This window comes from Biomphalaria glabrata, chromosome 1 (assembly GCF_947242115.1).
Source record: "Biomphalaria glabrata chromosome 1, xgBioGlab47.1, whole genome shotgun sequence".
Taxonomy (NCBI): Eukaryota; Metazoa; Mollusca; class Gastropoda; family Planorbidae; genus Biomphalaria; species Biomphalaria glabrata.
Window position 1 is genome coordinate 25,923,936 of NC_074711.1, and position 19,197 is coordinate 25,943,132.

Sequence of the window (19,197 nt, forward strand, 5' to 3'; positions counted from 1 at the left end):
TTAAAATATGCAATAGAAATGTTTGTTTGTCTAATACTAACATTTACTTAACAGAGAGTTCTCAGCAGCCTAGTAGCTTGTACATATCGCCAGGCTTCAACCAGGACATTTTTATTTTCTTTTTCAATGTGTTAATATACGTTGGTGTTTCAATGAATATCTCATCCCAAAAATAAAATTATTTCATCGCAGGATTCAATGTACCATGACTTTGTGTTAGTCACTATAGCGTAGCTCAACACACGGGGGAGAGGGAAGGGCTTTCTATTGTGTCCAAGGTCATGCACTCACTAGCTCAACTCAGGTCCACGTGGCTCACTGAGCGCATGATTCGCCGACACTGAACGTAAAGTAGAAAGACACAGCGACGAGGTTTCTTAAATACGTTTAGACTTTTTCTGTGTAGAAGTAGAAATAGAATGACTCTCATTACTCCGCACTTTACTTTGTTACTTTGACTATGAAATAGTCAGCTGGTACCACGCATAATGATGGACAAGCTTAGTAAACTTGTTGACCTCTAGGTCGCAGCAAGCAAGGCAGGCGCTCGTGGGTGCATTCCTCAGATCGGCATAACGAAGGCCCTCTGGTGGCCGTTGATTTGTTTTTGGAGGCATTTTATTTCCCACGTGAAATATTGACAAGCAGTTAATTTTTAAATAGCCTAACTCTCATACATGGGCGTAGACCTGCGGGATCCAATTAGGAAATAACAATTGGTTGGTCAGTCTTATTCTGAAGGACCAGTCTGTACAAAGACTAATTACTATGTCTATTCTAGCTACAATGCTTAAATACTATGTCTAGCTACAGTGTCTAAATACTATGTCTAGCTACAGTGTCTAAATACTATGTCTAGCTACAGTGTCTAAATACTATGTCTAGCTACAGTGTCTAAATACTATGTCTAGCTACAATGTCTAAATACTATGTCTAGCTACAGTGTCTAAATACTATGTCTAGCTACAGTGTCTAAATACTATGTCTAGCTACAGTGTCTAAATACTATGTCTAGCTACAGTGTCTAAATACTATGTCTAGCTACAGTGTCTAAATACTATGTCTAGCTACAGTGTCTAAATACTATGTCTAGCTACAATGTCTAAATACTATGTCTAGCTACAGTGTCTAAATACTATGTCTAGCTACAGTGTCTAAATACTATGTCTAGCTACAGTGTCTAAATACTATGTCTAGCTACAATGTCTAAATACTATGTCTAGCTACAGTGTCTAAATACTATGTCTAGCTACAGTGTCTAAATACTATGTCTAGCTACAATGTCTAAATACTATGTCTAGCTACAGTGTCTAACTATGTCTAGCTACAGTGTCTAAATACTATGTCTAGCTACAGTGTCTAAATACTATGTCTAGCTACAGTGTCTAAATACTATGTCTAGCTACAGTGTCTAAATACTATGTCTAGCTACAGTGTCTAACTATGTCTAGCTACAGTGTCTAAATACTATGTCTAGCTACAGTGTCTAAATACTATTCTAGCTACAATGTCTAAATACTATGTCTAGCTACAGTGTCTAAATACTATGTCTAGCTACAATGTCTAAATACTATGTCTAGCTACAGTGTCTAAATACTATGTCTAGCTACAGTGTCTAAATACTATGTCTAGCTACAGTGTCTAAATACTATGTCTAGCTACAGTGTCTAAATACTATGTCTAGCTACAATGTCTAAATACTATGTCTAGCTACAGTGTCTAAATACTATGTCTAGCTACAGTGTCTAAATACTATGTCTAGCTACAGTGTCTAAATACTATGTCTAGCTACAATGTCTAAATACTATGTCTAGCTACAGTGTCTAAATACTATGTCTAGCTACAGTGTCTAAATACTATGTCTAGCTACAATGTCTAAATACTATGTCTAGCTACAGTGTCTAAATACTATGTCTAGCTACAGTGTCTAAATACTATGTCTAGCTACAGTGTCTAAATACTATGTCTAGCTACAGTGTCTAAATACTATGTCTAGCTACAGTGTCTAAATACTATGTCTAGCTACAGTGTCTAACTATGTCTAGCTACAGTGTCTAAATACTATGTTTAGCTACAATGTCTAAATACTATTCTAGCTACAATGTCTAAATACTATGTCTAGCTACAGTGTCTAAATACTATGTCTAGCTACAGTGTCTAACTATTTCTAGCTACAGTGTCTAAATACTATGTCTAGCTACAGTGTCTAAATACTATTCTAGCTACAATGTCTAAATACTATGTCTAGCTACAGTGTCTAAATACTATGTCTAGCTACAGTGTCTAAATACTATGTCTAGCTACAATGTCTAAATACTATGTCTAGCTACAGTGTCTAAATACTATGTCTAGCTACAGTGTCTAAATACTATGTCTAGCTATAATGTCTAAATACTATGTCTAGCTACAGTGTCTAAATACTATGTCTAGCTACAATGTCTAAATACTATGTCTAGCTACAGTGTCTAAATACTATGTCTAGCTACAGTGTCTAAATACTATGTCTAGCTACAATGTCTAAATACTATGTCTAGCTACAATGTCTAAATACTATGTCTAGCTACAATGTCTAAATACTATGTCTAGCTACAGTGTCTAAATACTATGTCTAGCTATAATGTATAAATACTATGTCTAGCTACAATGTCTAAATACTATGTCTAGCTACAATGTCTAAATACTATGTCTAGCTACAATGTCTAAATACTATGTCTAGCTACAATGTCTAAATACTATGTCTAGCTACAGTGTCTAAATACTATGTCTAGCTACAGTGTCTAAATACTATGTCTAGCTACAGTGTCTATATACTATGTCTAGCTACAGTGTCTAAATACTATGTCTAGCTATAATGTCTAATTAAAATGTCTAGCTACAGTGTCTAAATACTATGTCTAGCTACAATGTCTAAATACTATGTCTAGCTATAATGTCTAAATACTATGTCTAGCTACAATGTCTAAATACAATGTCTAGCTACAGTGTCTAAATACTATGTCTAGCTACAGTGTCTAAATACAATGTCTAGCTACATTGTCTAAATACTATGTCTAGCTATAATGTCTAAATACTATGTCTAGCTACAATGTCTAAATACAATGTCTAGCTACAGTGTCTAAATACTATGTCTAGCTACAGTGTCTAAATACAATGTCTAGCTACATTGTCTAAATACTATGTCTAGCTATAATGTCTAAATACTATGTCTAGCTATAATGTCTAAATACTATGTCTAGCTACAATGTCTAAATACAATGTCTAGCTACAGTGTCTAAATACTATGTCTAGCTACAGTGTCTAAATACAATGTCTAGCTACATTGTCTAAATACTATGTCTAGCTACAGTGTCTAAATACTATGTCTAGCTACAGTGTCTAAATACAATGTCTAGCTACATTGTCTAAATACTATGTCTAGCTATAATGTCTAAATACTATGTCTAGTTATAATGTCTAAATACTATGTCTAGGTACAATGTATAAATACTATGTCTAGCTACAATGTCTAAATACTATGTCTAGCTATAATGTCTAAATACTATGTCTAGTTATAATGTATAAATACTATGTCTAGGTACAATGTATAAATAGAATGTCTAGTTATAATGTCTAAATACTATGTCTAGGTACAATGTATAAATAGAATGTCTAGCTATAATGTCTAAATACTATGTCTAGTTATAATGTCTAAATACTATGTCTAGGTACAATGTATAAATACTATGTCTAGCTACAATGTCTAAATACTATGTCTAGCTATAATGTCTAAATACTATGTCTAGTTATAATGTATAAATACTATGTCTAGGTACAATGTATAAATAGAATGTCTAGCTACAATGTCTAAATACTATGTCTAGCTATAATGTCTAAATACTATGTCTAGTTATAATGTATAAATACTATGTCTAGCTACAATGTATAAATACTATGTCTAGGTACAATGTATAAATAGAATGTCTAAGTTTCTTTTAATGGACAATGTATTTCACATCACATGACATACCCCGAGATGTTCCCTTGAAAACAATGGTGTACCAATTGTCCTGTGACTTTTTCATTAGCCGCTTATAAAAGTTGCTTCCTTATTTAGAAATGGTTGAAATAAAATAACATCTTCAACTGTCGTTTATCAAAATACAAGTAATTAGGACATTAGATTAGTACTAGTGTAAAATGTGTGAGAGGCACTCGGGTCTTAAACACCTGCCACCGATGTACGTTTAGAAATGATTTCATCATCGACTGCAGCACCGAAGAACAAAAATCATTTTCTGAATTCAATCTTCTTGATGCATCTCATAACCGCTGTTTCAAATTTGATTCTATTTTGTATTACAATCTGGAGTCCTGATCAAAATGTAAAAGAAAACAGAATGCTCAACACTTCTCACTTATTCTGTGTAGCAATTGCCAAAGCTACTGAATCTCCACTTGGAACTTGATTTTATTCTTTAGCCTTCATTTCGATGTCTGTGATTTTTTTTTGTCATTCACTCATTAAAACATGTTTGTGTTAGGAAGTGTGTGTGTATCGATCATTCTTAACATTCTATGCCATGAGGTCATGCATACATTATGTCTGACCTAACCAGCTGACAAATCTAACACATACAAACACACATAGCACAAACACACAAACACTAAAATGTCTTATTTCAAATGTCGGCAGTGATGGGATTTGACAACGTACGTGAGAAACAAGTCGCCCTCTTTTAATCCTCGCCATGTGGCGATAAAACTGAAATTACTGTATGGACTCAATTATTTCTGGTTTTATTGACAATTGTGTCGGACGCCTTGTTTTCATCTTGTGATGGCCCCCCTCGCGCCCTAACAGTAGAATTAGTTGGGGGGGGGGGGGCAAGCCCATTATAAAAGCCAACGGTTGAACTCTAACGCAATATCTGTCATGTCACACCCCCGTGCAGCTCAATCCATTACAGTCACGTGGGAACGATGTCACTCTACCGTGGAGTTCTGTTTTCGTGGGAAAAAGGAGCTCAACAAAAGGCCACTGGCCACCAGCTCATGTAGGGCGCACGTGAGTAAGACCCTTCTACTAACATTCACCTTTTGGCTTGAAGTACTCCACGTGTCTCGCATCCTATCCGTCTCTTGTTTTTTTGTAATCGTTTTTTTTTTTTGTTTTGTTTTTACTTTTTTTTATTTTATTGTAGTTTTCATACAGGAAAGAAGTTACTGACGAAGGTGGTGAAATTCAGTGTCCCTGGATTGACTATTTTCATCATTGACTGGAACTGTGAATTGATGTAATTTTACAAAGACAATTACTGGATAGAGCGCGTGCTCTGTTTGCAGATCTAGAAACTTGAGGAAAAAAAGTCGCTCACACTTCAACACGGCGAGAAATCACGAGAATAAAACGATTTTCCCACGAGGTCTAATTAACATTAACGTTTGACGTCATTGATTTAAGACGCAGGCCTAGGCTTTGAATTTTATTTTGAATTTCGACACCAAACGAGGGGGAAATGCTGAAATGTTGTCCAGCAATGACTGAAGTGTTTCTATTTGACACAAGAAATTCGCTATTGACGTTTTCAATGGAACACCATCCTTGTAGAAGGCCTGATCATTGACCTGCAACGTCACAACCTGTGGGCAGTTCAGACTAATAGCTCGTTGCTACGTCACATATGTGTACGACGTGGCAACGAGCTATGAGTCTGTTGGGAATTTGTTGATTTAATTTACTAATTATTAAGTTATCTAGGTTTTAAAATTGTAATTTGGATTGTAATGTGCGTGTGTGTTACAATTAATTTATGACTGCGGTGGTGTTGGTTTTTTTTTTAAATGCTACTTTTAAAAAAAAAATAAGAAAATGTTCCAAACATGGCGAAAACAAAAATTTATTATTTAAGTACCAATGATGCTATAGTAACATATTTGGTATCAAAGTAAAGGTAAATGAATGGAGAATGTGAAAATGTAAACATCTTTCTATTTAAATATAAGATACAAATTATAATCTAAATAATATGACACTAAGAAAAAAAAATGGATGCCAACTTTAGAACTTTTGAGACCTAAATTTAGATTTTGTTCTTTGTATTACTGTTGAAACAGCATATTTAGACTATTTACAGCATTTTCAAAAAGAAATGTGATAAAACAGTCAATAAAAGATGATGAATCATTGATTATATTATTATTTTAACCTGGTTTTTTAGTCAGAAAAAAAGTGAAAATTATTGCACTTTTCATTACTACCAATAACAATAGATACCAGTACTAAATGTATCAACCAAATGCACTCAAATATTATGTACATTTGAATCAATGGGATATAGATCTAGATTTGTCTTCTTTTTATTTGCCTAGAACATCTTTCATTCTAATACTAGACCAGTGCAAGACATAGGCTAGCGAGAGATCAAAGCCTAAATCTCTAACTAGATGAAGGACAATAAAAATCCTAATTCATTTTACCTAAGATTTAGACATCTAATAGATCATTATTACTGTTCCTTTGTGATAAATTATGGATTTAGAATAGTTATATATTTTACTTTTATTAAGTAATAAACCTTTTGGAGTGCAACTTGAACCAGTATAGTGATGGTGATGATTTTTACCAAAAAACAATACTAAAAAAAATTGCTAGAAAATATACCAAGAAACGGCCCAGCATGGTGGATGAATATTGGATTTAGATCTGCCATTTCTGTTGTTTTCATTTATCTTAGGCTTAGATCTTCAGGAATCTACAAAGGTGTAAAGATAAAAGCATAGATCTAGTCAACCTTGATCTACATTCAAGACCTAGCCCTAGTCTAAGGCTAAGGCCTAAGCATATAAGGCAATACTAGATCTAAATCTAAATGCTAATAATTGTCAGGTTCTTGTATTCTTGTATTTATCAAATTATTATTATATATTTCCAATGCAAATATTTATTAATATTAAATATTATTTCAATTTGTATTATTGTTATTATTTTCTGAACTTATAATATTTTGGCTCAAGTTCAGCCTGACAAGCACATCATACACATATAGTTGTAGACAAACTAATAAACTAAGTGTATGATGTAAATAACAATAAAATTTATTCTTGTGATATATTTACAAATGACTGATTCATGATGACTGATAATAATAGTATGGAATATCAATATGTAATAATATGTAATCTACAATGATCCAGTTAGTCTCCTTAGATAAAGATCATTCATATAATTATGAAACACATAGTATATTACCTTAACTATAATAAGTAGTTCAATGGATCACATAGTCCTTCAATCTCAAAAACAACAACTGGTAATATATGTAGATCTAGCCTCTAGATCAGGTACTGTCCACTGACGACAATTCCAAAAAGTAGAAGTTCATAGTTGACACTACACCATCAGGTCTGACCACTGCAACCCGCAGTCTGAAATCTTGAACCTCAGACTCATGTACAAATCAACGTGCACACCAGACGACCAACTGAGAGAAAGACCTCAGTCCTGTAGACTGTAGACCTAAAGTTGTACTCTCAATATAGAACTGAGACTGAATAAACAAATCTTGACACTGAGACTTGACACAGAGTCTAACATATAGACTTGACACTAATACTTGAAATAGAGTCTTCAACTGAGACTGCGACTAAAAACTTAGTCTTGACGCTAAAACCCTATAGAAGATAAAAGAAAGGATTCTTCTAATCATCTATATCTAGTCTAATTATAGACTTACAAATACGAACGAATTCAAATAGAAAAACTATACAATGAAAAATAAAACTCACCCTAAACAGGGGTCAAGATAATCCAACAAGAAAATGTCCAAGGCAAATGCTAAGGCTATCCAATAACAAAAACCAAGGAGAAATTCAAGAGCTCTCAAAACACGTCTATCTGTACCAACGTACAAAACAATGGAGAGACTGTACTAGACGATAAATGACGCAAATCACACACACACTAAATTTACGTCACTAGAAGTTGTGACGAGCAACAAAAGCTCAGTCCTCTAGTCTACACAGAAAAAATATTAATAGTATAATGACGTCATCAATATAGTGATCAACGCCGCACTATCAATTAGAGAACTAATTCTACTATACAGTTACATAGATAACTGCGACATTCCCCCTCCTCAACGAACTGGCAATTTTGAAAAAAATTCCAGTTATCATAAAAACTGCAAGAAACTTCTCCAGAAAATCAACTTCACCAAGACCAATACTGCAAATACGTTTCCAAGAATTACAAGAAGAGACCTCAAAATCTCACTGAGAAAAAACAACTGAGAAATCCTCAACAACCAATAATCATTATGATTACCTCAACAATAAAAAATCTTCATTATACACTTCCATAGACAAAATAATGTTTGTCTCAAAAATTTACAGTTAAAGTTACAACTGTTTGCATGTTACATAGTTACATTATCAAATTTGATCAATATCAAAATTAATAATAAGTACATGATTGTTCAAATGAATCAAAAAAATTATACAAGTCTTGAGCATACATCAGCAAAAACATTTAATTCTCCCTTCAAATGGACAGAATCAAAACAATAATCCTGAAGTGCTAAACACCATCTAGTTATTCTTTTGTTACAATAATTACTATTAGTTATGAATGACAAGGCCTTGTTATCAGTCTGGAGATGAAACTTCACTCCTGCCAAATAACGATCTAGCTTTTTGATCGACCATACAATGGCCAGTCCTTCCCGCTCAAGGATAGAGTATTTCTGTTCACGTGGCAACAACTTGCGACTGACAAACTTCACTGGATGTAACACACCATCTCTCATCTGACTAAGTATACCTGAAATGCCTTTATCTGATGCATCTGTCTGCAAAAAGAATGGAAGAAAAGGATCAGGCAATCTTAGAATAGGATAATCACACAAATAAGTTTGTATTCTTTTCAGTGCCACAATACACCCATTACTCCAATCAATTCTCACAGATTTCCCTTTCTTCAATAACTCTGTGAATGGAAACACCAAGTCTGAATAACAAGGTATAAATTTGGAGTAATAGTTAACCAACCCAATTAATGACCTTACTTCCTTCTTGGTACTGGGTGGTTTAAACTCCAGGATCTTCTGAACATTTCTACTATCTGGTTTCACTTCTCCCCGACCTACATTATGTCCCAGAAATTTAATGTTAGTAAAGCCAACCTCTAATTTAGATGGTTTTAGAGTAAATCCATGACTTTTCAATACACCGAAAACATTCTGTACATCTCTAACATGAGTCTCCCAACTTTCGCTAAATATACAGATGTCATCAAAATAAAACAATACATTCTCAATATCTCTTAAAATACTCTTTAAAACTCTATTAAAATGGTTAGGGGCACCACTTAAGCCAAATGGTAAGTAATGAAACATGTAGTGTTCCCCCAGAACTCTAAAAGCTGTATACTCTTTACATTCTTCACTTATAGGTATTTGCCAATACCCTTTAGTTAAATCAACCAAAGTAAAATACTTAGCCCTGTAGAGTTTATTGAATAGCTCTTCTTGATCTGGTATTAATTCAGCTGGTATTTGTGTAACACTGTTTAACTTACGGTAGTCAATGCATGGACGTAGTGTACCATCACGTTTCTTAATAACCACAACAGGAGCGGCATATGATGAATCTGTGGGTCCTATGATACCCAACTTCAACATACTATCAATTTCCTCTTTTAATTTCTCCTTCATATTTATTGGTACCGTATATGGCTTTAATGCTATAGGCTTAGTGTCCAGCAACTTAATCCTAAATTCTTCCACATCTGCTTTACCCGGTATGTCTGATATAAAATCTTTGAATTCATCCAGCACCTTCATTATTTCACATCTCTGATTACAGTTTAAATCTGGGTTGACCTTCAATTGAGATAAAATGTCTTCATTCGTCTGCTTCTTATTGTTGATTTCTAATGTCGGAATGCTTGGTAAAATATCTTCATTTGTCAAGTCTTCATCAAATTCCTCCTCATCATCCACAACAGACACCATATTAGCAGACAAAATACTGTTCTCATGTTCAATATCAATAACAGTTTCACTTGTATCATCTTTACTTCTGCTATGATATTTCATCAATCTATTGATATGGTAAAGTTTCAACTTATCTCCCTTCTTTACTAGAAAATTAAATCTTGATACCTTCCTTATAACTTGAAATGGTCCTTGCCAATATACAGATAATTTGTTTTCTCTTTGAGGTTTAAGTATCAATACACAGTCACCTTCATCAATCTTGCGCAATGTAGAGTATCTATCATACTGAATTTTGTACTTTTGCTTTTTAACCTCACTATTTCTGTTGGCAATTGATGTTACATGAAATAACCTCTCCTTCAAATCCATTAAGTATGAGTAAACATTCCTGTATTCATCTTCCTCCTCTTTGTTTACAAATACTTGTTTCAGAATAGCCAATGGTCCTCTCATCTGTCTTCCATATACCATTTGAAATGGCGATATTCCTGTAGTTTCATTTGGGACCTCTCTATAAGCAAAAAGTGCAGCGCTAACCTTTCTATCCCAATCCTTTGGACTCTCTTGTGTAACCTTCCTTAGAAAACTTTTCAATGAAGAATTGAAACGTTCATTCATCCCATTCGACGAAGGGTGAAAAATAGTTGAGTGCACTATTTTAATATTGTAGAAGTTACACACTTCCTTGTATAAATCCGCAGTGAACTGACTTCCGTTATCACTTAGTACCTCGTGCGGTATACCAATTCTACTGAAAATTGTGTTTAATGCCTCAATCACAGTTTCTGTAGTAATATTTCTTAAAGGTATTGCCTCTGGCCATCTCGTAGCAATGTCAACAAGTGTTAAAATAAATCTGTTCTTGTTCTCGGTAACCTCCAACGGACCAACAATATCTATTGCCACTTTGTAAAATGGTGTTGTTACTATATTCATATTTCCAAGTTCAACTCTGTCACATCTTCGTGGCATTCTACACCGTTGACAAATATCACAACTCCTAATAAAGTCTTTAACATCTTTATCAACTCCTTGCCAAAAGAAATATTGGTATATTCTTGACTTTGTTTTCCTAACTGACAAATGACCTGCAAGTATACTTTCATGTGCTGTTTTCAAAATTACTTCCCTTTTTGACACTGGAACCACGAGTTGTTTCTCTTCCTGACCTAATTGACCTTTGAATACACGATACAATAATCTATCGAATACCTTGAATCGAACACTTCCATTTGTCTTATTATCCACACTCTTCTCCTTCTGTCGATTCCATAATTCTTGTAATGTAGGATCACTCACTTGTTCTCTCAAGAAATCTTCACATGATCCAAATAACTTATAACAATCTTGAATAACTTCTGAATGTTTCATAATATCAGCCTCATTCTCTTTTTGTTTCATTGCTCTTGTAACAGCAGCACCAATATGTTCATTATGTTGTTCATCTTGTACATTCCCTATTATTAGATCAGCTACTGGATTTTCAAAACAAGCTACAATATATTTCCCTGTGATATAGTCTGAATTGATGTCAACACATGCCAGTGGATATTCCTTAATAGTACCATCAATCAATTTTAATTTGTAGCTACCTGGAATTTTGTCTTTGCATTCAATTAAAGAACTTCTTACCCCAATAACACTAGATCCTGAATCACGCAATATAGACACTATTTTATTATTTAATAATCCTTCTTCAAAACGTAATTTCCCTACAGACTTTTTCCTCAATTTCTGATCAACAATAGACATAGTTTCTTTTCTACAAGGAGTAAAATATTCTATTTCATCAGCCAGATTAGAATGACAACAACTTTGAATTTTACGTGAACAATTTAGTCATCTCTGCGTACCTGTGTTTTGCACTTTCTTTGACTTGTCTGTGTTTTTCTCCTTAGTATAATCAACACCTGAATAATTCCTTCTGTTATTTCCTCCACCATGGTTCACATCATTGTAAGCTCCTCTCCAATTCCCTCCATCCATTCTCCTTCCTCTAGTATTGAATTGCCTCCTGTAAGTTCCATATGACACATTCCTTGTGCCTGACACATGTCTTGGTCCATCCTTATTATATGTCACCTGCTTTGGTTTCACTCCGGCTCCACCCACATAACATTCCGTTGACCTGTGACCTACTTTTCCGCACCTAAAACAAGTTATGACTTTCCTGTCACTAGCATAATTCTGACTTGTGGCTTCAGCAGCTCCCATTACATACACATTTTCCTCTTTACATAATGATTTTGTTGAACTTGCAGTCTTAAAACTTTCAATTACTTGTAGCATGTCTTCTACATTATCACTTTTATTTAATATAAGTTGACGATACACTTCTCCTGAAACACTCTCTAATAATCTGTCTGTCACAATCATATTTTTCATGCCTTCTATGGTCTCCTTTACCTCCGCCATCTTCATCCAATTGTCTAGTGCCCTTTTCAAATCGGCTACATATCCCCTGAAATCATTTTCTTTAGGTCTAATTTGGTGAAATTTCTTCCTACACGTTTCTCCATTTATATCAGCCTGTCTCATTAGCATAACCTTTACTTCATCATAATTTTCCTTCTTAAACAGATCATCTTGCAGCATAAAATTCTTGAGTTTCGACGTCAATTTGTACGATAACAACATAGCCCAACTTTTCTTATCAATACAACATCTTGTTGCCACCGCCTCAAATAGAGTCAAGAAACCAATCAAATCCTCATCTTCCTTCATATTCTGAAAACTCTTGTCCAACTTATCAATTATATGTCTATGTTTATCCTGGATCTTAGGTTCTCCTTCTTTGTTTTCAGATTTACTTTCTTTCTGCAACTCCTTCTCCACAATTTTCTCCTGAAGTCTAGCCAATTCCAATTCTTCCTGCCTCTTTTTAGCTTCCACTACTTCCCTTTCTTTCCATCGTTCATGCTCCTCCTTCTTTATGTGTTCCTCCTCCGCCCTTTGTTCCTTCTTGAGCCGTTCCTCCCTATCCAATCTTGCTTGTTCTGCCTTGACATATTCCTCCTTCTGTTCTTTCACATAGTTCTGCAAGTCAGCTCCTGTAAAACCCAACGCCTGCCCATCCGCTATAAATTGTGAATTTATAGAAAACCTAGTCTCCATCCTTAGAATTTCCAAACAATATAAGTTTAACAGGTCAAATCGGAAAAACTAATTAGAGCACAAGATATACTATTAGCAACCAAAAAAAAATACACTTAGCTGTGCTTTCTCCTGCGAAGATAGAATCTGCCTCAGCACCAGGAAAATAGAGTAGTGATGACAAGGTACAGCCAGATACACCAGGACAACTTGAGAATCCCAACAAACAGATCACAGCTCCAATTTAGGTCCACCAATCAGTTTGGCATGTAACAAAATTATATCTTATTAGTATAAATTTAAAAAAAAAAATATTATATATAAGATACAATGTTAGCAATAACAATATGATACAATGGCACCAATAAAGTCTCACACAAAAAATGTATACGATGCCTTTCCTGAGTAATAAGGTACAATCACATAGTACCGTTATGAATAGTAATGTGACACAAACAAGTGTCTAAAATCTGAAAATATACTTTTACAAGTACAGAAATTTATTTAGCAAATATTCAACTGTCAATAATATAACAAATTATGACTGAGATAATCCCTCAAATAACTCCTTTAACAGTTTAGACGAGCCCCCAAAATACTTGTCAGGTTCTTGTATTCTTGTATTTATCAAATTATTATTATATATTTCCAATGCAAATATTTATTAATATTAAATATTATTTCAATTTGTATTATTGTTATTATTTTCTGAACTTATAATATTTTGGCTCAAGTTCAGCCTGACAAGCACATCATACACATATAGTTGTAGACAAACTAATAAACTAAGTGTATGATGTAAATAACAATAAAATTTATTCTTGTGATATATTTACAAATGACTGATTCATGATGACTGATAATAATAGTATGGAATATCAATATGTAATAATATGTAATCTACAATGATCCAGTTAGTCTCCTTAGATAAAGATCATTCATATAATTATGAAACACATAGTATATTACCTTAACTATAATAAGTAGTTCAATGGATCACATAGTCCTTCAATCTCAAAAACAACAACTGGTAATATATGTAGATCTAGCCTCTAGATCAGGTACTGTCCACTGACGACAATTCCAAAAAGTAGAAGTTCATAGTTGACACTACACCATCAGGTCTGACCACTGCAACCCGCAGTCTGAAATCTTGAACCTCAGACTCATGTACAAATCAACGTGCACACCAGACGACCAACTGAGAGAAAGACCTCAGTCCTGTAGACTGTAGACCTAAAGTTGTACTCTCAATATAGAACTGAGACTGAATAAACAAATCTTGACACTGAGACTTGACACAGAGTCTAACATATAGACTTGACACTAATACTTGAAATAGAGTATTCAACTGAGACTGCGACTAAAAACTTAGTCTTGACGCTAAAACCCTATAGAAGATAAAAGAAAGGATTCTTCTAATCATCTATATCTAGTCTAATTATAGACTTACAAATACGAACGAATTCAAATAGAAAAACTATACAATGAAAAATAAAACTCACCCTAAACAGGGGTCAAGATAATCCAACAAGAAAATGTCCAAGGCAAATGCTAAGGCTATCCAATAACAAAAACCAAGGAGAAATTCAAGAGCTCTCAAAACACGTCTATCTGTACCAACGTACAAAACAATGGAGAGACTGTACTAGACGATAAATGACGCAAATCACACACACACTAAATTTACGTCACTAGAAGTTGTGACGAGCAACAAAAGCTCAGTCCTCTAGTCTACACAGAAAAAATATTAATAGTATAATGACGTCATCAATATAGTGATCAACGCCGCACTATCAATTAGAGAACTAATTCTACTATACAGTTACATAGATAACTGCGACAATAATGTCCAAGTCTGCTTCATCCTATGCCTCCTATGCTAAATCTATTAATAGATTTAGATCTAAAGTAAATACTAGTAATATAGATATTAATATATATATAAATAATAAATACGCTAAATTTAGACCTACCTCAGTAATGGATCTAATCTATATATCTAATCTAGATCAAATTCTTCATTATTACTATTAATTTGTGATAAATTTTAGAATAATTATAAAGTTTCTTCAGTAGTCAACATTGTGGGTGTGTCTTGGACTAGCGTAGTCATGGCGACGTTTTTTTTTACATTGTAAAAAAAGTAATAAATTAATGTCTAAATAAAGCCAAAAGCTTCTTAGTTCTAATTTCTATGTAAACAAAGGATGAAGAACTCTTTTATAAAGTAAAAATAGTTCCACTGTTGTTAGTTAAAAATTTTAATTTAAAAATGCAACGAAACAAAGGTAGGGTAAGAACGTCTATGGGATAGACGTTCCGTGCGTTTAGGGGCAGACAGACCGTCTATGGGATAGACGCTCCGCACTCGATGAGTTAATAATAAATATATGATATATCAGTCCCAAGGATCAGCCTAACAGACACACCATACACACCCAGTTGTACATAAATTAATAAACGATGTGTATGATGATTTATAATTTAACTATAAATTTTATCCAATGAGATTTATACAATGAAATGATATATGAATAATGGTAAATGAATCTTTGGATCTTTTTGGCGCCTCTGAGTCCACCCAGCTCTAATGGGTACCTGACTCTAGTTGGGGAAAAGTAAGGGCGGTTGGTCGTTGTACTGGCCACACGACACCCTCGTTAACCGTAGGCCACAGAAACAGATGGCCTTTACATCATCTGCCCTATAGACCACAAGGTCTGAAAGGGGAACTTTACTGTATTATATTCTCGACCCATGACACACGGGAAAGTCTCTTAACCTTCTCTCTTTATTTTTAAACACCTGTTTCAATAAACTCGAATCAGAATTCGAACCCCAAGGCAAGCTGCTTAAAGAAAACTATTTCAAATTATCCTTTATTTTTTAAGCCCTGCTTTAATCCTGTTTTGGTTAGGGTTAGATCTATTTTTAGTGAGTGGGGTTAGGGTTAGATCTATTTTTAGTGAGTGGGTTTTTTTTTCCCCTGTCCTATTCAACTCCGGCGAGTCCGCCATGTTTATTATGTCAGGAGACCCTCCCTGCGTTCTCGCTGAGATATCCGAAGCTTTCCCTCGTGACGTATCGGGTCTCGTCTCCAAATTATCAACTGCTACGATAAACACTCATTGTCCCGGACATTTAAGTCTGCTAATTTTCACAATTAGCCCTTAACACAAACAGGGCCTCGTTTGGAAACTAGCTGAGCCGCAGGCCGAGGATTTCTTTTTCTTACCCCTATCATCTGTGTGCACCCCGCCCCAGTCTTCACTCTGATGGGGGTCGTCGGGGGTCGCCAGGCCTGGAGATAGAGAGAATGGTAGTTGAGGTCTGCCAGGGGCTGAGGTGGAAGCACGCACTGTGATAGTCGCTATCTCAATGTCTCAACACAAGGCAAAGTTTTACCTCAGGGAGAAGGTTACACTGCTACACTAGCACTAGATGATTTAGAGAACGTGTGGAATTATAGCACAATTTGAGAATATAAGTTATAGCTCGATATTGTACTGAACGCGAGGTCCTATGGCATAGATTGAGAATGTAACAAGTAACATTTGAATATATATATATATAGTAAAAGTAAAAGTAAAGTTCCCCTTTCAGACCCTGTGGTCTATAGGGCAGATTATGTAAAGGTTATCTATTTCTGTGGCCTACGGTTAACGAGGGTGTCATGTAACCAGCACAACGACCTGCCGCCTTTACTTTTCCCCAACTAATGTCAGGTACCCATTAGAGCTGAATGGACTCAGAGGCGCCCGAAGATCCGAAATAAAAATCCCAGTCTTCACCAGGATTCGAACCCCGGTTCGACTTAAAAAAAAAAAAAGTTATATTACGTGTAATTGTGTTAATTATTTTAACTCCTTCGTGCAATTAATTTGTAGTATATTAAGACTAACAAACATACATTTGTGTGATTGGAATATTTTATCAACTATTTTGTGGTCCAGTGGAGTTGGGGAAGGGGACACCCGGAAGGTTTTCTTTGCAAAAGCAATTTTAAAACAAGAGTGACTTGAATTCGAACTAGAGTGCTCAAGCCTACTAAATGTTTTGTTGTTTTCAGTATGTATTTACGTATGAAACTTTCTTTATCGTCTCTAACTAAAATGTTAAATGTTAAAAGTACTCCTTTCTGACTTTGCAATCTATGGCGCAGATGTAAAGATGTAAAGATGTAAAGATGTCAAGGTCATCTGTTTCTGTGGCCCTCTGTTAACGTGGGTGTCATGTGGCCAGCACAACGACCAACCACCTTTACTTTTTCCCCAACTAATTCCCAGTCTTCAACAGGATTCGTACCCGGGACCACTCGGTTCGGAAGCCAAACGTTTTACCACTCCGCCACCCGCGCTTCCACACGTCCAGAATATAAATTGGATACGTTTCAGACTTCAGAAATGAAGACTATTGCATCCTAGACGTCTGCAGGACTTAAAAAAGTGACGGCGGACATGGCTCAAAACTCGTTAACAATCGATTGAGCAAACTTTATAATCAGTCTTCCTATATAGATGTATACATTACAAACTTTATAATCAGTCTTCCTATATAGATGTATACATTACAAACTTTATAATCAGTCTTCCTATATAGATGTATACATTACAAACTTTATAATCAGTCTTCCTATATAGATGTATACATTACAAACTTTATAATCAGTCATCATATATAGATGTATACATTACAAACTTTATAATCAGTCTTCATATATAGATGTATACATTACAAACTTTATAATCAGTCTTCATATATAGATGTATACATTACAAACTTTATAATCAGTCTTCATATATAGATGTATACATTACAAACTTTATAATCAGTCTTCATATATAGATGTATACATTACAAATCTTATGATCAGTCATCATATATAGATGTATACATTACAAACTTTATAATCAGTCTTCATATATAGATGTATACATTACAAATCTTATGATCAGTCATCATATATAGATGTATACATTACAAACTTTATAATCAGTCTTCCTATATAGATGTATACATTACAAACTTTATAATCAGTCTTCCTATATAGATGTATACATTACAAACTTTATGATAAGTCTTCATATATAGATGTATACATTACAAACTTTATAATAAGTCTTTCTATATAAATGTATACATTACAAACTTTATGATCAGTCTTCCTATATAGATGTATACATTAAAAACTTTATAATCAGTCTTCCTATATAGATGTATACATTACAAACTTTATAATCAGTCTTCCTATATAGATGTATACATTACAAATCTTATAATCAGGCTACATATATAGATGTATACATTACAAACTTTATGATCAGTCATCATATATAGATGTATACATTACAAATCTTATAATCAATCATCATATATAGATGTATACATTACAAACCATATAATCAGTCTTCATATATAGATGTATACATTACAAATCTTATGATCAGTCATCATAAATAGATGTATACATTACAAATTTTATAATCAAACTTCCTATATAGATGTATACATTACAAATTTTATGATCAGTCTTCATATATAGATGTATACATTACAAACTTTATGATCGGTCTTCATTTATAAATGTATACATTATCGCATTCATACATCAGGACCTCGATATAGATGTACATCTTAATATCTAGGTCATCGGTTGATTGTGTGTGTGTGTGGGGGGTGCTATTCAATCGCTTTTGACTTTCGACCGTTACCAGTTCTTGTTTAAGAGAGAATGTGACAGCTCTGAGCATGATTCGAGTGGGGTAGACTGTACACACATTTGGTTCTAGGCTCGGGATGGGGTAGTTGGAGAGAGGAAAACAAAAGTGTGACCGACTAGCCCGGTGTTGCCTGTAGTTGGGGGGGGGGGTTGCTGGGCATGACAACAGCGTGACCCGAGTGAATAGCCCCGCTTGCGTCCTCAGGTGAGCGAGAGACGTGCCAGCACGTGCAAGCAGGGACAGGTCCTAAAACACTTATGAGTGTGGGAAGCGAACACATAGGTGCGATGGTAGCAATTGTCTGTGCCAGAGGTGTGATGGTAGTAATTGTCTGTGTCAGAGGTTTGATGGTATCAATTGTCTGAATCAGAGGTGTGATGGTAGCGATTGTCTGTGTCAGAGGTTTG

At 34.6% G+C, this 19,197-nt stretch overlaps 1 protein-coding gene across 1 annotated transcript; it reads right to left on the minus strand.

The window, feature by feature from the left end:
- Positions 1–8,438: 8,438 nt before the first annotated feature.
- LOC129926403 (uncharacterized) lies at positions 8,439–13,088 on the minus strand. Its single transcript, XM_056030071.1, has 2 exons — positions 11,828–13,088; positions 8,439–8,825 (listed from the first exon to the last, which is right to left on the minus strand). Exons 1-2 carry the CDS (start codon positions 13,086–13,088, stop codon positions 8,809–8,811), a joined length of 1,278 nt encoding a protein of 425 aa, XP_055886046.1. The 3' UTR covers positions 8,439–8,808.
- Positions 13,089–19,197: the final 6,109 nt, after the last annotated feature.